The sequence below is a fragment of the Procambarus clarkii genome, chromosome 24 (assembly GCF_040958095.1).
Source record: "Procambarus clarkii isolate CNS0578487 chromosome 24, FALCON_Pclarkii_2.0, whole genome shotgun sequence".
NCBI lineage: Eukaryota > Metazoa > Arthropoda > Malacostraca > Decapoda > Cambaridae > Procambarus > Procambarus clarkii.
In genome coordinates, this window is record NC_091173.1 from 11,010,272 (window position 1) to 11,033,494 (window position 23,223).

General features: G+C 44.1%; 1 protein-coding gene across 5 annotated transcripts in view; it reads left to right on the forward strand.

The window, feature by feature from the left end:
* Positions 1-23,223, forward strand: part of LOC123761724 (serine/threonine-protein kinase SIK2) — a 161,382-nt gene that overhangs the window by 67,218 nt on the left and 70,941 nt on the right. For all 5 annotated transcript variants that reach the window (XM_069330613.1, XM_069330615.1, XM_069330611.1 and 2 more), the window contains 2 exons: positions 16,279-16,395; positions 19,835-19,898. In XM_069330613.1, the coding sequence (XP_069186714.1) occupies positions 16,279-16,395; positions 19,835-19,898 (181 nt within the window). The remainder of the gene's footprint in view (positions 1-16,278; positions 16,396-19,834; positions 19,899-23,223) is intronic.

Genomic DNA, 23,223 nt, shown 5'->3' on the forward strand with positions numbered 1-23,223 from the left:
GCTTATTTAGGCCTGGATATCTTACTTCAGAGTGAACCGTTCACATTTTGAACAGTCCATCAACAGTCGTTATAAGTGCTGTTATTTCTAGAGAAAAGGTGACCTTGAGCACGACACGACGACCTCTCTAACAAGACCTCCCTGACCCGATAACGTCCTTCAGAGGCGCGTAAAGATCACTTTTGGGGGATTCACGGAATGGAAGCTTGAACACGAAGCTGCTTTGAAGCTGGAGTGTGACTCTGGATCATCATGAACTGACCTGTGCGCTTGGGGGGGGGGTAGGGACCGAAGCTGATCACAATACCCCCCCCCCTCACCTGATAACAAAAACAGTGACGTCACCCGATAAACAAAAATTACTTAGTGACGTCACCTGTAGCGCTGCCAGATGTCGCTACAGCGTTGCCTAACTTATTGACCTAGTTCGATTAAACATGATCTAAATTAACGTTACCAAATTCTGACTTTTCTAAGAAATCTTGCTTGACCATATCTAATGTAGCCAAAACGTCCGTCCTTTGGGTGTAGAACTGCTTCTCGGATTGTACACTGGGTATACTACGATTTGTCGAAGTTTATACTTCCCAGGAAGTATACTAGGATATAATTCCTGGTTATATACGGTTATATGGTTATACGAGTAAGCTCTTTTTCGTTGCCTTAATATAACACCAACACTTTGTATATTTACTTTGAAAAACAAACCCAGAAGAGTGAATACTGACCCAGACGTCATATTAAACCTCCAGGAATGTTTCACTCAGGTTAAACTACCAGGAACGTTCACTCTCCTGCAGGTTAAACCACTAGGAACGTTCACTCCTGCAGGTCAAACCACCAGGAACGTACTAGAGTTAAACCACCAGGAACGTACTAGAGTTAAACCACCAGGAACGTACTAGAGTTAAACCACCAGGAACGTACTAGAGTTAAACCACCAGGAACGTACTAGAGTTAAACCACCAGGAACGTACTAGAGTTAAACCACCAGGAACGTACTAGAGTTAAACCACCAGGAACGTACTAGAGTTAAACCACCAGGAACGTACTAGAGTTAAACCACCAGGAACGTACTAGAGTTAAACCACCAGGAACGTACTAGAGTTAAACCACCAGGAACGTACTAGAGTTAAACCACCAGGAACGTACTAGAGTTAAACCACCAGGAACGTACTAGAGTTAAACCACCAGGAACGTACTAGAGTTAAACCACCAGGAACGTACTAGAGTTAAACCACCAGGAACGTACTAGAGTTAAACCACCAGGAACGTACTAGAGTTAAACCACCAGGAACGTACTAGAGTTAAACCACCAGGAACGTACTAGAGTTAAACCACCAGGAACGTACTAGAGTTAAACCACCAGGAACGTACTAGAGTCAAACCACCAGGAACGTACTAGAGTCAAACCACCAGGAACGTACTAGAGTCAAACCACCAGGAACGTACTCGAGTCAAACCACCAGGAACGTACTCGAGTCAAACCACCAGGAACGTACTCGAGTCAAACCACCAGGAACGTACTCGAGTCAAACCACCAGGAACGTACTCGAGTCAAACCACCAGGAACGTACTCGAGTCAAACCACCAGGAACGTACTCGAGTCAAACCACCAGGAACGTACTCGAGTCAAACCACCAGGAACGTACTCGAGTCAAACCACCAGGAACGTACTCGAGTCAAACCACCAGGAACGTACTCGAGTCAAACCACCAGGAACGTACTCGAGTCAAACCACCAGGAACGTACTCGAGTCAAACCACCAGGAACGTACTCGAGTCAAACCTTTGCGTTCGATACTTTCCAGTTTTACGAACATTACATTATTGCCAAAATCTAAGACTAAAGTCAGTGCCGCGAGTCTGGCAACACTGACAGGTTAATGTAAATAGATCTGTTCATAGTTAATAAGTAAATAATTAACAATTAAGTTACTAATAATGTTAATAGTTTGGTCCGTTCTCTCGTAAGAAGTGCTGCTGTGTTCCTAAGCACAACCATTCGATCCCAAGCAACTCTCCTATCGAGGGCGATGCATACAAAACGTCAGTATTGTGGTGCTTTAATTTGTTACTAATGCAATGCATTTTTAAACGGATTAGTCGATTTCATAACAAAAAATATATTGTGAAGACCAATATACCTTAACGGGGTTTATATATTTTTGGGTAGATATCAACACAATAATATTATGCTAAAACATTACATCAAAAGCGTAACATATTTATTGGTTGAAGGTATTTTGATTCTCGGTTTCCAAAATGTCCCCAAAATTAGTTTTTTTTTTATTAAAAACAGGTTGGCAAATGTTATGCCTGTGACGTCATTGGCGAGAGCTTAGCGTCTGATTGGTTGCTGGTATCCAGGTCGTGGCGGCGAATGAGGCCTTAGCGACGGCTGTCACTAGCGGTGACGTCATTGTTTTAGGTTATGACGTCAGCGTTGCGTGGCTATGTATTCAGAATGTGTGACGTGGCAAATCGAAGCCAGAGAGGGGGGGGGGAGGGGAGGTATTGTCTGAGAAAGCGAGCCTCAGTTTTAAACTGTTTGTTAATCCTATGATAACTCGTGTCTCGATTGGTTGATTGATAAAGCCACCCAAGAGGTGGCACGGGTATGAATAGCCCGTAAACTCGCATCTCCTAATATGTTTATATATAAGCTTGAAGTTGGCGGGAGAGCTATTGAAGTGTGATCTGAAATTTCCTTTGTTCAAGTGCCCGAAACGCTTTGCGTAATAGTGGCTTTAGGCATTGTATGTACCAGCTCTATCTATAAATTCATCAATATCTGTATCACCCCTTGTATGTATATACTTTACCTAAATAAACATTTGAATTTTGAAATTTGAATTTGAAATATGACTTTAAAGTTCCTCAGGAAGCCTAGTGTGATCTGAAAGTTCCACAGGTGGTCTAGTGTGATCTGAAAGTTCTCCAACTCCCCCTTGCTCAACCCCCAGTCAACTCCCTCTCCCTCAGTTTCTCCTCCCCTCTCTCTAAACTCCCTTTCTTGCCTCCCCTTGTTCTCACCAGTTCCCCTCCCCTCACAAACAGGTCCCTAAGAACTACCAACTGAGGCAGTTCATGGAAATGACACCTGGACAGAAGTGTGTGTTCGGGAAGCGGGTTGTTCAGATGACTGGAATAATGATCGGTTGAGAGGGAATTATGTCAGAATAACAGCGAGTGATGTTGGAGCCATTAGGAACATTGTTCGGATGGCGGGAGGTGGCGTTCGGATTTTGAGAAGTGACGTTCGGATAGTGGAAGGTGATGTTCGGATAGTGGGACATGTTCGAAAAAAAAATGATGTACCTATGAATGATGTCAATTGGATGTTGTTGTTGTTAAAGATTCGCTACCTGGAACAAAGTTCCAAGTAGCACGGGCTATGGTGAGCCCGTGTCAATTGGAGTTCAGGGGTTCCTGATCTTATGAGAGATTGATGTCAAAATGACTTGGGTGATGTATGTATGTCACTATATTGACTCCAACCCCTATATAATGCTGACGTCACTGGGAAGAATGACATAAGTGATATTACATCAAACTAAAGGTAAGGCAGCGAATTTCAGGTAGACTAACAAGGGGGGAAAAGTTTACAATACCCCTGAGAGTTTAAACCGAGACCAGCGAAGAGAAAATGGGACAGAGGGGGATACAGCGTGAGATGTGAGGCAGGGAAGGAGAGGGAAGGTAATATGGAACAGAGAGAACAGTATATTAGGGAAGGTAATATGGAACAGAGAGAACAGTATATTCCAAAGTATACACTCCAAAGGGAGTATTTTCCAAACAAAAGTCGTCGCCACTTCGTAGCTGTTGGGCAGTACTACAAGGTCGTCTTCCAGGATAAACTAGAAGATTAAGGGTTACCTTGACCTATGTGAAGGCAGAAGCTCTCGACTTGCTAATGGTCGTCGTCGTCTGCTCCTGTACCTGCGTGTATATAAAAAAATAACGAGTCTTGACCTTTTCTTCCTCTGGAGTACAGAAACTTCCGGCAATGATGCCAAATGTCTGTATTATAGAAAACGTGCATTCTTTTGAACTTAGGAATGTTTGACATTCCTACATGTATTGTAGGAATGTCCTATATTGAGTGCCTGCCGACCTCTCTGGTTCGAAACATGTTGATCTCGGTAAATATTATCTGAATACTGGAACACGTGATATGCTCGACCCAAGATTTAGTATGCAATGCAACAATTTGTAATATGTACATTAATCTGTGGCCGAGTGCTCAACAAGCAAGTTTTTCAGAGGAAAGCGCCAAGCCATTACGACTATATAGCCCTGGGAAGGGGGTCAGGATAAGGATTTAGGATGGGACGGGGAGAGGAAGGAATGGTGCCCCAACCACTTGTGGACGGTCGGGGATTGAACGCCGACCTGTATGAAGCGAGACCGTCGCTCTACCGTCCAGCCCAAGTGGTTAAGCAGCTATGTACTGTAACAGGTCTGTAACCCCGTCCATGTGCAACAGACCATAACTCAGGCCTGTATTACAGTTTCATTGCCATTGAAAAAATGCCACAATCGCCTTGTTTAGCCATTGAATAGATGAACGGTCATCATAAATGTTTGCTGATATTGAGCTCCAGCTACTGGTCCCCACCTTTTGCCTGTCTGTAAACTGTAAATTATACAATTCTTTTCCTCTTCCCCCCCCCCCCCCACCCTTCCCTCCCCCCCCCCTTCCTTCCCCCCCCCCTCTCTCTCTCTCTCTCTCTCCCTAGTTTCTAAATTTGCTTAACCTGTAATTATCTGGTATTATCGAGAAAATATAATACTAAATTATCATACTTATTACTATAATTATAATTATAGTAATAAGTCATAATTATAATCATTGAGTCATAATAATTATAATCATAATATTACAATAAACTTACTCATATTTTATATAATTAATTCAAATTTATTATTTTTCATATATATTTGTATAATTGTATTTCTCTGGTTGGGTTTGTATAATGACTTTCCTCTGAGCTCGTGGAGTCTCGGGGCCTGGAGCGCCAGTCTGTCTGTCTGTCTGTCTGTTTGTCAGTCTGTCTGTCTGTCTGTCTGTCTGTCTGTCTGTCTGTCTGTCTGTCTGTCTGTCTGTCTGTTATATTGGTGCTGGTAACGTGTTGGTCACTTGTTCCTACATTGGAACCACTAAAAGGCTTCCTTGAGTGCCATATAGCCTTTTTACGAAGCCTAATTTGTATTTACAAAAAATCCTTCATAGACTACCCCCCCCCCCTTATACATTTCTCATACAGGTTTTCTTTGTCGCTTCAAACTCCATCAGAGGCATACAAAAACCCCCGGGCCACGTGTTGAACTTCCACTCTGGATTTGGTTATCGTGTTGTCCAAAGGCGTCCGAAGGGAACTTTGGAAGGGAAACAAAGAGGAAAGTGTAGGGGCGCCCCTGTTGACGGCAGTGCTGGCCAAAAGGTGTATGTAACTTGGTGCATTGTGGCTGTGGGGCACTTCTCACAACGTCATAAAAATGATGTTTTTATATTGCCCGAACATAATCGAGCATAAACGAATAGAAAACGGGACAGCTCGTATGATATATATATATATATATATATATATATATATATATATATATATATATATATATATATATATATATATATATATATATATATATGTCGTACCTAGTAGCCAGAACGCACTTCTCAGCCAACTATGCATGGCCCAATTTGCCTAATAAGCCAAGTTTTCATGAATTAATGTTTTTTCGACTACCTAACCTAACCTAACTTTTTCTGCTACCTAACCTAACCTAACCGATAGAGAGAGGTTAGGTAGGGTTGGTTAGGTTCGGTCATATATCTACGTTAATTTTAACTTCAATAAAAAAAAATTGACCTCATACATAATGAAATGGGTAACTTTATTACTTCATAAGGAAAAAATTAGAACAAATATATTAATTCAGGAAAACTTGGCTTATTAGGCAAATCGGGCCTTGCATAGTAGGCTGAGAAGTGCGTTCTGGCTATTAGGTACGACATATATATATTTATATATATAATATATATATATATATATATATATATATATATATATATATATATATATATATATATAATATATATATATAATATATATATATAATATATAATATAATATAAATATATATACATAAGGTTGAAAAAACTGGTATTTTGTTTGTGGGCGAGGCAAGGTCTCCTCTTGGTGTTTATAACCCGTTTCAAGGTTGAACCAGTCTGGGCGCGTTGTCTGATGAGTACCTGCTCCATAGTTATGTAAGTATTATTGTTGTTCATTGCGCTTTTAAGGTTTTATTTGAAGAAAGTGCGTTGTTTTTATTTATTATTATTTTTTGTTTATAATGTACCCGCAGGGAATGATTTTCAGTGTAGGTTTGTTTTATGTTTGGGCGGGCGCGGCGAGGCTCCGTAGGAAGGCGGTAAATAGTATTCCTGGGTGGAGTAGTTTTTTTACGACTGTTCGGAGGGAAAAAATTTATAGGTTTTTCAGTGCTTGATATATAAGAGTTTAAAGGCAGACTGCAAATATTAAAGTATTTTAAATTTACAGGCACGCGAGCACACACGGCCCCGCGGTTAACTGAAAGGGGTCGTAGTCTTAAGGACCTGAGTTTGATTCCCGGCCGAGGCAAAAGCAAATGGGCAGTTTCTCTTTCACCCTGGTGTCCCTGTTTACCTAGCAGTAAATAGGTACCTGGGAGTTAGACAGCTGCTACAGGCTCTATCCTGGGGATATGTGCGTGTGTTAGAGAAATATATATAGTGGACATAACAGAGGAAAAAATATACACTGGTTAGAAAAGCGGGGTCCAAGAGCTTAATAACTCGATTCTGCAGGCACTAATAGTAAATACACGCACGCATGCACGCGGGTGAGGCGTCGGGTATGATACGACATTGTGTATATAATTGTATTAATTTAAGACAAATTATTTATCAGCATAAACAAAATTTTTGCGTCATGTTTGTGTATACCGAGACGCAGACCGACGCAACATTTCTTTATTATGAGGGGCATAAACACAGACCTACGCATGAGGTGCTTTATTTGTTGACAAAGTTTGCTTTATCTGCAGCAAGATGTAAAACTGCCACGAAGCTACAAATTCAGGCGCTGTGTTAAGCCTTACGCTTCTTTGCGTAACTGGAGTGTACACAGTAACCCCTGTGGTCAGGCTGTGTGAGGGGGGGGGGTGGGGAACATTGCCTCACGTGTCCAGTACCCACAAACTCCCCGCCTTGCGGATTTGGTTGGGTCTCTCGGGGAAAATGAGGAATATAAATACTGCCTTAATCAAACTTGGAGCCATGAGTATATATCACCTTATGTATAGTGATACATATATGCAGGCGAGGAGTCACAATAACGTGGCTGAAGTATGTTGACCAGACCACACACTAGAAAGTGAAGGGACGACGACGTTTCGGTCCGTCCTGGATCATTCTCAAGTCGATTGTGATCGACAATCGACTTGAGAATGATCCAGGACGGACCGAAACGTCGTCGTCCCTTCACTTCCTAGTGTGTGGTCTGGTCAACAGTGATAAACATAATTTGCATTCTTAAGAAGTCTTACACAGGCCTCGTATGTGTAAGATGTCTTAAATGACTTCTTGCTCAAGCTCCAGAGGACAGTTCTGATGTCGACCTTTCATATAGGATTGACTTCATCCATGTGTGTACCTTAAGCTAAAGCTTAAATTTGCTGTCTTGGATTTTTTTCGCCGACTCAAGGAAGAATTTTCTCCCTATATACATTTTCACCTGCATTCTTAACCATTGACACTTCTCTCCATTACTTTGCACCTGCTAGTATTGAACTCTAATTGCCACTTGAAATGCAGTTTATCCAAGTCCTCCTGCAGTTTGGTGCAGTTGTCCTTAATTTGTATTGTTAATTATCAGTTAAGCATCATCTGGAAATTCATATACTTATGTTTCATTTCGCTAAAGTAACTGTGTCTATCAAATCTTTCCTGTAGATTCCAACCATGCTTCCTTCCCACCTGGTGAGGTGTTGCTCCTTCAGCCATATCACACCGTTTGGCAACCCCTGCCCCCCCCCCCACCTTCCCCCTTGTTCGGGGACTAGTCTTGTACCGAACCTGTAGCCCAGACGTTCCTATCTATCTATAACCTATCAGCCCATTTACTGATAGTCCCCCAAAGTGGATTACCCAGTATGCCCCAGCCCCCCCCCCCTCCACCAGACTAGTAATCACCACCACCAGATCAACGACGTACCAGCAACACTTCATGAGCTCAGGACGGAACAACACTAATTAGTATCGATAACGGTAATCGCTAATTATAACCTAACAACCTTGTTTTTAAACTGTTTAGCGAGTCTCACGCCCCCTCCCTCCCCCAATATTCGGTTCCCGTGACCTCTGGGGGGGTAAAACTACTCCACCCCCCCCCCCCCGGTTAAGAACCCCATTTACGGGCTCACCATAGCCCGTGCTACATGGACATTTCGGTCTGAGTAGCTAAATCTAAAACAACAATTAAGAACCCGCTGGTCTGGAGGTCATCACGGTTGGTTCTGTGATTATTGAGGCAAGTGAGGCGGAGGAGGGCGGCGACGGTCATCACCACAGTTTCTGGTTAATGATTTTTGTTCTTTGTCTACAAGTACCCGCACCCTTTGTCCAGAACACTGTTGGGTGTGTGTGTGTGTGTGGGTGTAATATATAAGTATATTTTGGTAGCAGTCTTTCTTGTAAATGTATGTTGTTGAATATGACCGAAAGGGTAAGATTAATCATTCTAACACGAATCTTCTCAATATTTCTTACGTTTTTCTTCACTGTCGAGGGTAATTGGAAAAATTAACTCTCCAAAATTCATTTTTTACATTTTTATTTTTGGTCTGACGCCTAAAAGCGTTTCGTAAGGCTTCTTACATTTTCAAAGACTTAGTTTAAACATAACATACATCATGCTTTTATTTGTTTTGGGTGAGGTGATATGGCACAATAGTTTTGGGTGAGGTGACAGAACACTAATAAATGGATATAAATTGGGTATGAAAACATAAGAATAGAAGTAACTACAGAAGGGCTATTGGCCCATACTTTCTCTTGCTGCTTCTATGTTGGTTCGGGGTCTTGAAGTGGGTAGAATATAGTTATGCGTTAACTGGCTGTTGGTTGCTGATGTTGACTTTTTGATGTGTAGTGCCTCGCTGATGTCGAGTCTCCTGCTATCGCTGTATCTATCGATGATACAGCGATATATAACTTGAGGTGACAAAGCTATGACAGAACATGAATTAATGGGTATAAATTTGGTATTAAAACATAAGAATGGAAGTAACTGCAGAAGGCCTATCCCACATACATATTAATGAACAAATCCATAAGGGCCGTGACGAGGATTCGAACCTGCGTCCGGGAGCATCCCAGACACTGCCTTAATCGACTGAGCTGCGATTAAGTTACGATATTAATGAGTATCAATTGTGGGCTCTTACGTGAGATATTGATGTTATCTAGCATTATATATCCGCTCTCAAGTACCCCCCGACCTCAAAGATAGAGATCATGGCCGCTCGGCTGGACTACTGGGTCGAGGTATGACTTATCTACAGCTGCAGTGTGTACACGCGTCACGGCCTGAATTACCAGTTGGGAAGAGCAGAAGGGCCAGACTTTGTGGGGTGCTTACTGACGGCGTGCTGGTGTCAGCCGCCATGTTGTCGTCCCGGGCGGGTAATGGCGCCTCAACCTCCGGAGTCAATTGAGAAACTATCATATATTATGTACTCATGTTTAGTGTCGAAGGCTCCTTGGTATCGCTCCTCTTGCTGTAATCCTCTCCCTTGATATCACTCCTTGCTGTAATCCTCTCCCTTGATATCACTCCTTGCTGTAATCCTCTCCCTTGATATCACTCCTTGCTGTAATCCTCTCCCTTGATATCACTCCTTGCTGTAATCCTCTCCTTGATATCACTCCTTGCTGTAATCCTCTCCCTTGATATCACTCCTTGCTGTAATCCTCTCCCTTGTAAACCTCTCCCCATCATCTCTTCCCCCCAAATTTCCCACTATTAATACCTATTTCCCCCTACCCCCTCAGTAAACCACACCTTCCTCTTGTGATCCGCCCCTATCCGTCAGTCGATTAAAGTTTGAGAGGCGGAACCCCAGAGCCGTAGCTCCTCTGCCCAGCAAGAACAACTTGGAGAGGGCCTGTAATTCTAACGTGTAATCTTCTCTTATATTCTTTCTCCGCCTGTTTGGTAAATCACCCTCCAACCAGTAATCCGCGCCCTTTTCTCTGTAATCTTCCTTCTCCTCTAATCCCCGCTCCTCACTTGAGTCTGGATAATTTGTATGGATTATTTGGGAATATAATCGTTGGTTCTCAGGATTAATCACAGTTTGACGGGGGGGGGGGATTTTTTTTTTGAAGTAGGTCGTAACGGAGGGGGGGGGGGAAGTAGGTGGGTGGTAGTAACGATTAGTGAGTACAATAGGGAAAGGGTGGGCAGCAAGGGTGAGCTAAGTGGTAAGTATTTACCCACCTCCCTGGGGGTTCAGGTGGCTCCCGTCCTTAGCGTGAAAAAGAGGATTGCAAAAGGCGGGGGGGGGGGGGGGTTGACTCGTGAATGAGTCTTCACACAAGAGAAAAGTAAACTCGTTTACCAATCCGATAGATTCCCGCCATTACGGGCTCACCATAGCCCGTGCTACATGGACACTTCCTTCTGAATAGCTAAATCTGAAACAACAATAACAACAACATCCCGCCAGTTCGCGGACCAGTCAGCTACTTTTCTGCCAATCCATCCAGTCACATCGATTAGAAACTGTCAGATGATCCCAGTCATACTCCTGGCAGCTGCCTCAGAGTGTATAGCTAGTCCGTAATTATTGTTTTGTCTAAATGTATAACATTTTCCTGAATAAATTTTGGGGTTGAGGGATGTCCAGAGTACGACTTCGAGTATTGACGTGAATTACACACAGAATCACAATAGCCTGATGCATAAAATGAACAAATCCACAAGGGTCGTAACGAGGATTCGAACCTACGTCCGAGATCATCCCAGACGCTGCCTTAATCAGTCGGTTAAGGCAGCATCTTTGGAAATCCATTGTAAACATCTCTCTCTCCTTTTCAAGTTTCTTTCTATGGTTTTTGAGGTTGGGGCTCCGCTGCCTTAATCAGTCGGTTAAGGCAGCGTCCGGGATGATCTCGGACGTAGGTTCGAATCCTCGTCACGGCCCTTGTGGATTTGTTTATAGACGTGAACATTTGACTTGTACGGTGGAGCCAGGAAGGTCCTGGTTGTCAGGACAACGAGGGAGACCTCTACTGGTGACAGTTTAGCAATATTTTAGTTCTTGCCGATATCTACAATACAAATTATAACTGCACAAGTCTTTCGTACCTGTGTTCTGCCCAACCACTTGGGCTGGACGGTAGAGCGACGGTCTTGCTTCATGCAGGTCGGGGTTCAATCCCCGACCAGCTGTGTGGGTCTCGAACCCTGCACCCCATGTGTGTGAGGCCCACGCTCTGATGTTTATTTCGACGGAAGTGTGCTTGACAATTTATTCTGATTGGGTTCTTTTGCTCCATTTCGTCGGGAACATTTTAAATCTCTTCAGTATCGTGTATATTGTCATCATATCTCCTTTGGGTTTTTTCTTCCTGCTCGTTTAGTTAATTACATTTTGATACTTTTTGAACACTAAAGGAGTAACATCTTTATGGCCTATTTGTTTCTCAAATTTCCATCCATCCCATCTTGTTCTTTGGAAATCCTTTGTAAACATATCTCTCTCCTTTTCAAGTTTCTTTCTATGGTTTTTGAGGGTGGGGCGCCACAATGGGGGCTGCATACTCTACAACTGGTCTCACGTAGGTGGTGTACAGTTATCTGAATGGCTCGTTATTTTGGTTCCTTGATAATGTTCCAACTTTAGCTAGTGTAGGTCAGTTCAGGAAGATAGTTTTTCTTCCTTATGTACCGTCCTTCTGGCCTCTTGTTCCCATTTTCATTACAGTACATTTGCTGGCGTTGAAATCTATTAGCCATTTTCTGAACCAACTTTTGTCTAAGGCATCTTGGATGAATTTTGAATCACCTCTCTCGACGCTTCTCATTAGTTTTGCATCATCTGCGACCATTGCCATGTAGGATTCGATCCCGTAGTTCGGTCATTAACATTACTTAACAAGTGTGTGTGTGTGTGTGTACACTTGAAAACAATAAGTCAATCAATCTCCAGGTCAGTATCTTTAATTCTATCTCGATAGATTTAGATAAATTTTTTTTTAGATAGATTTAGATCTCAGTATATAGAGATCATCTCGAAGTCTTCTCGAGAGTCCTCGAGGATTTCAAGAGATGGTTTACGAGTATACCCAAGGCCAGACTGTCTTGCTGGGAGCCTGGGTGTTCCAGCCTACACCAGGGCCTACACCTACACCGGGGTGTCTCCTTAAGAAGCAGGACGATATACCCATCTAGGACAGGTGTTGGGGGGAGGAGGTGAACACACACAAGTGAAGAACACACACACCAGCCTCAGTGATGCCTTGAAGCCTGTCTCACACACCTCTCGCCACACTGTCGCGTAGGACACTATTGCCCATCACCGAGGGAAGGGCAGCCCTGCTCCCATCACCGAACAACTAGGTGAACAGCTAGGTGAACAACTAGGTGAACAACCGAGGGAAGGCGAACTCCTCCCCCCTCCCCGTACCAGTGGTAGGAGATTGCGTCCTCAAGACTAATTCTGTGCATTACAGAACACCGGAGAGAAGTCTCAGAGAAATTACCTCCCTCCTGATCATCACTAAAACTCATCACCATTCTTCTTCCCCCCCCCCGAGTCCAGAGTTCCGTCACCATCCGCATCACAATATATTTAACGTCCGGGAGCCTCATCACCACCATCACCATACGCCTGTAGGAGAGGCCACACCGGCATACAGGTGTTGTTCGCTAGTTACTATTGTGAGTTCGATATATATACAAGGGCAGACTAAGTTATTATTTCTGGCATCGTGTCCCCTCACAAGCACTCACTGCGATAGATTGGTTTCCCTCTTATAAATGACCGTTGTATTGTCTAGTGATGTTACGTGGGGCTTATTCCGGCTACTGTGTACACGACTCCTTGCAAGGTGAGACCTCCCCCTCGCTCTCTTGTCTATTGCCTTGTTTGGTAGTTATGGCCTGTTGTAGCTTGTGTCCTCACCTTACGATGCCTACCTATCAGTGCTTGCTCAGCAGCTCAGTGGTTGAGTAATGAGCATAGTGGTACTCATGGAAGGACTGGATGATAGATTAACGATATGTTACAGTGGTTTGGTCTTGGTGAGGGTGGCTGAGGGTAGGGGGGGCATAGCCTCATGTCTGTGGGAGGGGGAGAGGGAAAGGGGAAGGAAGGGGGGGGAGATGGAGGAGGAGGGACTGGGAGGAATTAACAGGGAAGGGAGGGGATAGATGGGGAAGGAAGAAGTAAGAGAGAGATAGGATAGGAAGGGGTGGTGGGGTGTGGGGTGGGGGGGGGAGAGATGAGGGTTACGACTGAGTGTGTGAGAGTTGTGAGGGAGGGAGAGTAATTGGATTGTTAAGAGGGCACCGCTGACGCTGCTTAGCCTTGTATTGCTTCCCTCGGAGAGGCATGTATACCTGCCACCCCTCTGCTGGGGGAGGAGGGGCCGGGAGCTGTGGTCCAGGTGTGTGTTGTGAGGAGAGGGTAGAGAGAGGGAGGGGGGGGAGAGGGAGGGAGGGGGAGAGAGGGAGGGAGGGAGGGAGGGAGGGAGGGAGGGAGGGAGGGAGGGAGAGAGGGAGGGAGGGAGAGAGGGAGGGAGGGAGGGAGGGAGAGAGGGAGGGAGGGAGAGAGGGAGAGAGGGGGAGAGGGAGGGAGGGGGAGAGGGAGGGAGAGAGGGAGAGAGGGAGGGGGGGAGAGGGAGGGGGGGGAGAGAGGGAGAGAGGGAGGGAGGGGGAGGGGGAGAGAGGGAGGGAGAGAGGAGGGGGGGGGGGGGGGGTGAAATAGTGAGAGGGTATAATAGGTGAGGGAAATATTGTAATTTGTAATAAATAGGGAGCTTGTGGGACTGAAAATAGAGTTTAAAGCATCATATCTTTTATAACCGTTTTTAATCTACATTTTGTTAATTTTTGTTGTAAATCTATTTTAACAATTTGGATGATATGGGAAGGTATACCATGTCTACCGCTCATGGCTCGGGTATACAGGTCGTGAGTGTAAACTCGTGGTGTAAACTTAGTGTCAGTGTTGCCAAGACAGCATTACCAATGGCAAATATGGAGGCTGAGATGTTCAGTCTTGCATTTGTTTTTTTACAAGAATACCTTTTTTTTACCTTAGCTGGTACATTTGTAAAATGTAGGCCTACAGTGGTACAGCCGGGTAGGCCTACAGTGGCACAGCCGGGTAGGCCTACAGTGGCACAGCCGGGTAGGCCTACAGTGGCACAGCCGGGTAGGCCTACAGTGGCACAGCCGGGTAGGCCTACAGTGGCACAGCCGGGTAGGCCTACAGTGGCACAGCCGGGTAGGCCTACAGTGCCACAGCCGGTTTCTAAAGTTAGAGTGAGAGAACAAGTAGACTCCACGACATATTAAATGTATTATGCATTATATTTTGTATTTAAAATCAAAACCATAAAAAAAGTTTTGCAGTAATCTCATAAATATATATATTTTGTATTTAAAATAAAATATAATACCTGTTATTTAATTTGCATTTTAAACGTAAATGGAGAAGCAAACGAAACACTGAGGGAAAATGTGTGAAGGGATCAAAAGAGCTTCGTTCGTCTCTGGGGTTCATTCTTGCAAAGTTTCTGCCATTTAATTCTAATGCAACTGTAAGAATTGATGAGTACTGAGTGGTTCCGGCATGCCCTTAGCGTCAGCCAGCTGGTATATAAGCAGTACAACCTTTCTATCTACCTACGGGCTCGCCATAGCCCGTGCTACTTGCAACTTTTCGTTCCGAGTAGCTGAATCTAAAAACATCATCATTCGAACAACTTAAACAAATAACAACAACGTTTTAATCCCTCCCCCCCCCCAAAGCCATGCAATTGGGCCTACAGTGTAGTCTTGTCAGACAGATTTTACACGGAATTCAGTGCCATAAACAAGAGGGGGGGGGGTGGTGACGTCACAAGACTGACGTCATCAGTGTTTACAAACGGCCACGTGCCTCTGTGCCAATCCCCACAACAAAGGGAAGGTATAATTATCTGTTGTCTATGACATTTGGTATGGAGGAGAATGGCTTAAAAATAAATAAGAAACTGTGTAGGAGCGCTCGTGCGCGCACTGCCCTGCACCCTTCCCCTCTATATTTCTTCGCTCTCGCTCGCTCTCTCTCACTCTCTCGCTCTCTCTCGCTCTCTCTCTTTCGAGCTCTCTCTCTCTCTCGGTCTCTCTCTCGCTCTCTCTCGCTCTCTCTCACTCTCTCTCTCTCACTCTCTCTCGCTCTCTCTCTCTCTCGGTCTCTCTCTCGCTCTCTCTCTCTCGCTCTCTCTCTCTCGCTCTCTCTCTCTCGCTCTCTCTCTCTCGCTCTCTCTCTCTCGCTCTCTCTCTCTCGCTCTCTCTCTCTCGCTCTCTCTCTCTCGCTCTCTCTCTCTCTCTCTCTCTCTCTCTCTCTCTCTCTCTCTCTCTCTCTCTCTCTCTCACCTGAGAATTTCCAATTTTTGTAATCCAGCAAGATTAAATTATGTTTTCAATTCATATCCAGGTTTATATATTTTCTTGATGTTTATCCCGTAGACTTGTATTTCCCCAACCTTTACACGCATGCATGATGGAGAGTGTGGGGTGTGGGAGTGTCGTAGGCCAGCCGGGCTTGATCCTATTGCTATATTTAGACAAGTATCAGCATGTATTTTAACCTCTTCCCCTTTTCCTGCGATGCTCATGAAGATAAGTGTGAAATAGAGGTTGTCTCTCTCATAGTTAACAGGTTATTCAGTGCTTGGTAATGTTACATTTTCAGAGAGAGAGAGAGAGAGAGAGAGAGAGAGAGAGAGAGAGAGAGAGAGGTACGAGAGGTTCCCGTGGTGTCTACGACTTGCAAGATATGCACGAGGCCATTGCTCACATGCAATGAGCTCGTGTCTGCATGCTTGTGACACCAGGCGTGCCTCACAAGTGTCACCCTTCTCTCCCCCCCCCCCAGTGTCAGCCGTCCCCCCAGGTGTCAGCCGTCCCTCCCCCAGGTGGCATACTGACAGGTTGTCTCTCCCTCGCAGGTGGCCATTAAGATCATTGACAAGTCACAGCTGGACTCTGCTAACCTCCAGAAGGTCCACCGGGAAGTCAAGGTCTTGAAGACTCTCGACCATCCTCACATCATCAAGCTCTACCAGGTGAGTGCTCTGTGGGGGTGTGGCTGGGGCAGTGTGAGGGGGGGGGGTAGGTGGGGGTGTGGCTGGGGCAGTGTGAGGGGGGGGGGGTAGGTGGGGGTGTGGCTGGGGCAGTGTGAGGGGGGGTAGGTGGGGGTGTGGCTGGGGTAGTGTGAGGGGGGGGGGTAGGTGGGGGTGTGGCTGGGGCAGTGTGAGGGGGGGGGGTAGGTGGGGGTGTGGCTGGGGCAGTGTGAGGGGGGGTAGGTGGGGGTGTGGCTGGGGTAGTGTGAGGGGGGGGGGGGTAGGTGGGGGTGTGGCTGGGGCAGTGTGAGGGGGGGGGGTAGGTGGGGGTGTTGCTGGGGCAGTGTGAGGGGGGGGGTAGGTGGGGGTGTGGCTGGGGCAGTGTGAGGGGGGGTAGGTGGGGGTGTGGCTGGGGTAGTGTGAGGGGGGGGGGGTAGGTGGGGGTGTGGCTGGGGCAGTGTGAAGGGTAGGGGGGATGTAGTCTCCTGTGTCTGGATGCGGCTGTGACAGGAGAAGGCCCAACGTGGGTAGGCGGATTTAGCTGGGGCAGGAGAGTCGGGAATGGGTAAGTAAGGGTGTGGCTGGGACGAGTGGGTGTGAGATGGGTGTGAGTGTGTGTAGCAGCGCGGGTGTGGCGTGGCTTGTAAGAACTACTATTACCGCAATCAACGCAGAGAGGTACTGTTCATTTCGCTAAACTCCAACGCGACTATGGCTTAGGATATGGCAATGTAAAGACACACAAACCAGGTAACCCACTACGCCCAATAGTCAGCCAAACTCCAACCTATCACCTGGCAAAAAGACTTAACGAACTCCTAACTCGATACATTCCAAGCAACTATAGTCTACAATCATCAGCAGATTTCCTAGAACTATTCAAGACTATACAGCCCGATGGAATCATTGCTTCCCTGGACGTCGAATCCCTATTTACCAACGTCCCAGTCGACACCACCATAGAAATGATACTGGACAGAGTATACAGTGACGAGAGCACCCCCAAATTAGACATACCCAAGCCATACTTGAAGAGTCTTCTCGAGGCATGTACAAAGGAACCTCTTTTCATCAGTCCGCAAGGAGACATATATATCTACTATATCTACAAATAGACGGAGTAGCAATAGGCTTCCCCCCAGGAGTGTTATTTACAAATCTTTACATGGGAACCATCGAAGAAAGAGTCTTCAGTAGTAAGCAAAAACAATTGTACACTGTCGTTATGTAGATGACATATTCGTCGTAAAAGACTCAGATGAACTAATTGATCTAAAAAGCCATCTAGAGAGAGTCAGTACTCCGATTTACACATGAAAATAGTGAAAATAACAGTCTGCCATTCTTGGATGTACTAATAACCAAAACAGGAACCTCTTTAAGCACCAACGTATATACCAAGCCCACTAACATGGGATTATGCCAGAACGGTAAGAGTGAGTGCCCCCAAAGATACAAAGCCAGTGTTCTCAGCGCTTATATTCATCGAGCCCTTACCCACTGCTCTGAATGGAACAACGTGAGTAGGGAATTTGAAAGAATAACTCAGGTCTTGGTGAACAGTGAATATAACAACACGGAAATAAACACCGCTATAAGACGACACCTCGACCGATGGTACAATCCTGAACCAAGAACAGAAACCACAATACCTCCAATAAAATTATATTACAAATCAACCATGCACAGTGAACATTAAAAAGGAGAACGAATAATGAAAGAAATAATCCGTAAAGGAGTAAAAAAAACACAACTCCTAACCAAAACGTAGACCAGATCATATTCTATAAAAAAAAAAAAAAATACCGACCTCATCATTAAAAACAGCCCGAAGCCGACGGAGAACCCTTTACAGCAGTCAAGCGTAGTATATATATAATATATTTATATATAATATACACCTTTATTAATTGTATTTATTTATATATACAAGAGTTCTTACATTCTTGTACAGCCACTAGCATGCATAGCATCAAACCCGGACCCTTGGGACTACAAACCACGAGCGCTGTCCACTCAGCCGTCAGGGCCCCCACGAAGGATGTAGCCTTCAAATCTAAGTACATAGGTATGACGTCGACCAAGCTGACGAGGCGTTTGACCTGTCATCTTCAATCCGGTGCCCCAAATAATCACACGAGACAAGTCCATGACATCACCCTAACAAGAGAAATGTTGAATAAAAACACTTGTATAATAGACAAAATCCAAGTTGTAAGAAGATTACAAATTATTGAAAAAATACACACAAAAAATAAACCCACCTAACTACCCAAATTACAGAACTACTCACTCTACCCACCATGAGAGTATGAACAAGACCGGAACATGAAGATGCCAACATAGAAGACACTGCCCAACATGCCACTACACCTGATTAATCTTTGTATGTGCTTTGTACCTCTTTATTTTTTATTTTGTTCATCCCTATTTACGTCCCCTATCCGTCCCCCCCATTTATGCCCTTTTCTTCCTTTACGATGTACTCCTCACTTTGTATTATTTACCTGACCTCTGTAATGAAGGTGAGGTACATAACCTAACCTTCATTCTCACTTGAGAATGAACCATGTAGGCTCGAAACGTCCTGTAAATTTATAATAAGTATAATACATTCTACAGTTATTTATTTTAGTTTACCTCGAACGAAGATGACTTTTGGAGAAATCCTCTTCCAGTTACATCAAGATGCAAGAGCACTAGTCAGAGGGATAGAAGCCCTAAACAAGAAAATAATCAATACAGAATATGCAGTCATACTCAGTGAAACATTTATAAATAAAAACCTACTGTCAGTATACACCAATATATATATATATATATATATATATATGTCGTACCTAGTAGCCAGAACTCACTTCTGAGCCTACTATGCAAGGCCCGATTTGCCTAATAAGCCAAGTTTTCATGAATTAATTGCTTTTCGACTACCTAACCAACCTAACCTAACCTAACTTTTTCGGCTACCTAACCTAACCTAACCTATAAAGATAGGTTAGGTTAGGTTAGGTAGGGTTGGTTAGGTTCGGTCATATATCTATGTTAATTTTAACTCCAATAAAAAAAATTGACCTCTTACATAATGAAATGGGTAGCTTTATCATTTCATAAGAAAAAAATTAGAGAAAATATATTAATTCATGAAAACTTGGCTTATTAGGCAAATCGGGCCTTGCACTGTAGGCTGAAAAGTGAGTTCTGGCTACTAGGTACGACATATATATATATATATATATATATATATATATATATATATATATATATATATATATATATATATATATATATATATATATATATATATATATAATTTTTCCTTTCGTGCCTATTAAAATTATCATTTTATTTGTTTATTACTGCAATGTACCTGTGAATGAATAATTCATTAGCGAGGAGTTGAAACATTATTGCATAACGAGCCTGTGTGTCTGTCTGTCTGCAGGTGATGGAGTCCAAGAACATGATCTACCTTGTGTCCGAGTACGCCAGCAACGGGGAGATGTTTGGTGAGTCTCCTGTCTGTCTGTCTGTCATACTATCACTATCACCATTTATCTTCACCATCACTCTTCATTAAGATGACCCCAGTCCCCCCGTAAACCAGCCCCCCCACTCCCCAGCTCCCCCGTAAACCAGCCCCCCACTCCCCAGCTCCCCCGTAAACCAGCCCCCCCACTCCCCAGCTCCCCCGTAAACCAGCCCCCCACTCCCCAGCTCCCCCGTAAACCAGCCCCCCCACTCCCCAGCTCCCCCGTAAACCAGCCCCCCCACTCCCCAGCTCCCCCGTAAACCAGCCCCCCACTCCCCAGCTCCCCCGTAAACCAGCCCCCCCACTCCCCAGCTCCCCCGTAAACCAGCCCCCCACTCCCCAGCTCCCCCGTAAACCAGCCCCCCACTCCCCAGCTCCCCCGTAAACCAGCCCCCCCACTCCCCAGCTCCCCCGTAAACCAGCCCCCCACTCCCCAGCTCCCCCGTAAACCAGCCCCCCACTCCCCAGCTCCCCCGTAAACCAGCCCCCCACTCCCCAGCTCCCCCGTAAACCAGCCCTCGACCACCGGAATAGGTAAGGCTAAATGTCAACAATACCAAATCATGGGCAGTATACTGTAATATGTTGGGGGATAGGTCGCCTATCTATAGGAGTTGCTATTGGAGGGGCGCCCTCCCAGCGACGCGCGCCCCCACGTGCACGATTTCTTCACCTTGATTGGTCTTAAGCAGGTTCCCCCCTTTTGTTCGACCCATATTTGATCTTCCACTTCCCTTCCCTGTTTTTCTCCACTTCCGCCTCTTTCTCTCTCATCCTCTGCATCTCCATTTACCGATTCCATTGTCTTGTCTTTCACCCTCCTCCTTCCTCTGCCTCCTCTTCCTCCTCCTCCTCTTGCTCCTCTTCCTTCTCCTCTTCCTCCTCCTCTTCCTCCTCCTCTGCTGCTGGAAGAGGTATACCTAAATATTTATCTTCAATTGTCCCGCCAAAAATCCTGTGACGCGCGACAGTGTAGCCAGATCCAGCACAAACTCTGCACATCACTTCATCATACAGTCACTCGTAGAATTAACAGGAAAGCGCACGGTGTGTATTTGTATGTGTGTGTGTGTGTGTGTGTGTGTGTGTGTGTGTGTGTGTGTGTGTGTGTATGTGTGTAGATATACATCTTTCTCTGAGCGCCAGCCGTGTATAGCTGGTGACTAATGCCACAGGAGGCAAGAAATAGCTCGGGTGGCAACACCGCCGAGCTGCCAGCGGCACGATAACATGCCCTATAAATAAGATAAACGTGACAGCGATTTCCTCCTCCGTCGTCGATTATTGATTATACATATGTATAAATGTTGTACCTGTAAAATGCTGTTTAGGCCAAGTTGCCTAAAAAGCCGAATTTTCATGAAATGATATATTTTTCCAATATTGTTTTTCCTTGTGGAATGAGAAATTTGACCAAACCAATCATAACTTTAGTCAGTAATTCACGTTGCTACTATAATGCATTATTGGTAAAAAAAGAACAAATCTGTAATGAATTATTTAAAAATAACGAAAATCGTTCTGCCTGTTAGGCACGTCGGACCATGCATACTAGGCCAAGAAGTGCGGTTGGCCTAATTATATAATATATATATATGTCGTACCTAGTAGCCAGAACTCACTTTTCAGCCTACAATGCAAGGCCCGATTTGCCTAATAAGCCAAGTTTTCATGAATAAATATATTTTCTCTAATATTTTTCTTATGAAATGATAAAGCAACCCATTTCATTATGTAAGAGGTCAATTTTTTTTATTGGAGTTAAAATTAACGTAGATATATGACCGAACCTAACCAACCCTACCTAACCTAACCTAACATAACCTATCTTTATAGGTTAGGTTAGGTAGCCGAAAAAGTTAGGTTAGGTTAGGTTAGGTAGGTTAGGTAGTCGAAAAGCAATTAATTCATGAAAACTTGGCTTATTAGGCAAAACGGGCCTTGCATAGTAGGCTGAGAAGTACGTTCTGGCTACTAGGTACGACATATATATATGTCGTACCTAGTAGCCAGAACTCACTTCTCAGCCTACTATGCAAGGCCCGATTTGCCTAATAAGCCAAGTTTTCATGAATTAATGTTTTTTCGTCTACCTAACCTACCTAACCTAACCTAACCTAGCTTTTTTTGGCTACCTAACCTAACCTTACCTATAAAGATAGGTTAGGTTAGGTTAGGTAGGGTTGGTTAGGTTCGGTCATATATCTACGTTAATTTTAACTCCAATAAAAAAAAATTGACCTCATACATAGTGAAAAGGGCAGCTTTATCATTTCATAAGAAAAATATTATAGAAAATATATTAATTCAGGAAAACTTGGTTTATTAGGCAAATCGGGCCTTGCATAGTAGGCTTAGAAGTGAGTTCTGGCTACTAGGTACGACATATATATATATATATATATATATATATATATATATATATATATATATATATATATATATATATATATATATATACATATATATATATATGAATGAAAACTCACACCCCAGAAGTGACTCGAACCCATACTCCCAGAAGCAACGCAACTGGTAACTACAGGGCGCCTTAATCCGCTTGACCATCACGGCCGTCAAAAGGAAGTGATAGCCGAGGCTATTTGAGCCACTTCCCCGACGGCAACTCGGATGGTAATCTTGGGCATAGCATTTCACCAAATCACCTCATTCTTTGGGGCACACGTGAGGAACACAAATGCGAACAAGCCTGAATGGTCCCCAGGACCATTCCTGGGGACCACATTTTGTTCTGTCTTGTGTTAATGCCACATCACCCCTTCCACCTCACTCAAATGTAGATATAAAATCGGAGATGCGTAAGTTCTATTCAGTTGTGTATTTGTGAACTAAAGTCTTTGAAAATGTAATAAGTTTTACGAAACGCGCTCGTGTCGCGTCAGACTAGAAATAAAAATGAATTTTGGAGAATTGATTTTTGATTTACCTCCAACAGTGAAGCGAAATGTACGAAAGATTGAGAAAATTCGTGTTAGAATTATTAATCTTACTTTTTCGGTCATATTTAATAATATATGTCTACAGGAAAGACTGCTACCAAAATATACTAATATATATATATATATATATATATATATATATATATATATATATATATATGTCGTACCTAGTAGCCAGAATGCAGTTTTCGGCCTACTATGCAAGGCCCGATTTGACTAATAAGCCAAGTTTTCCTGAATTAATATATTTTCTCTAATTTTTTCCTTATGAAATGATAAAGCTACCCATTTCATTATGTATGAGGTCAATTTTTTTTTATTGGAGTTAAAATTAACGTAGAT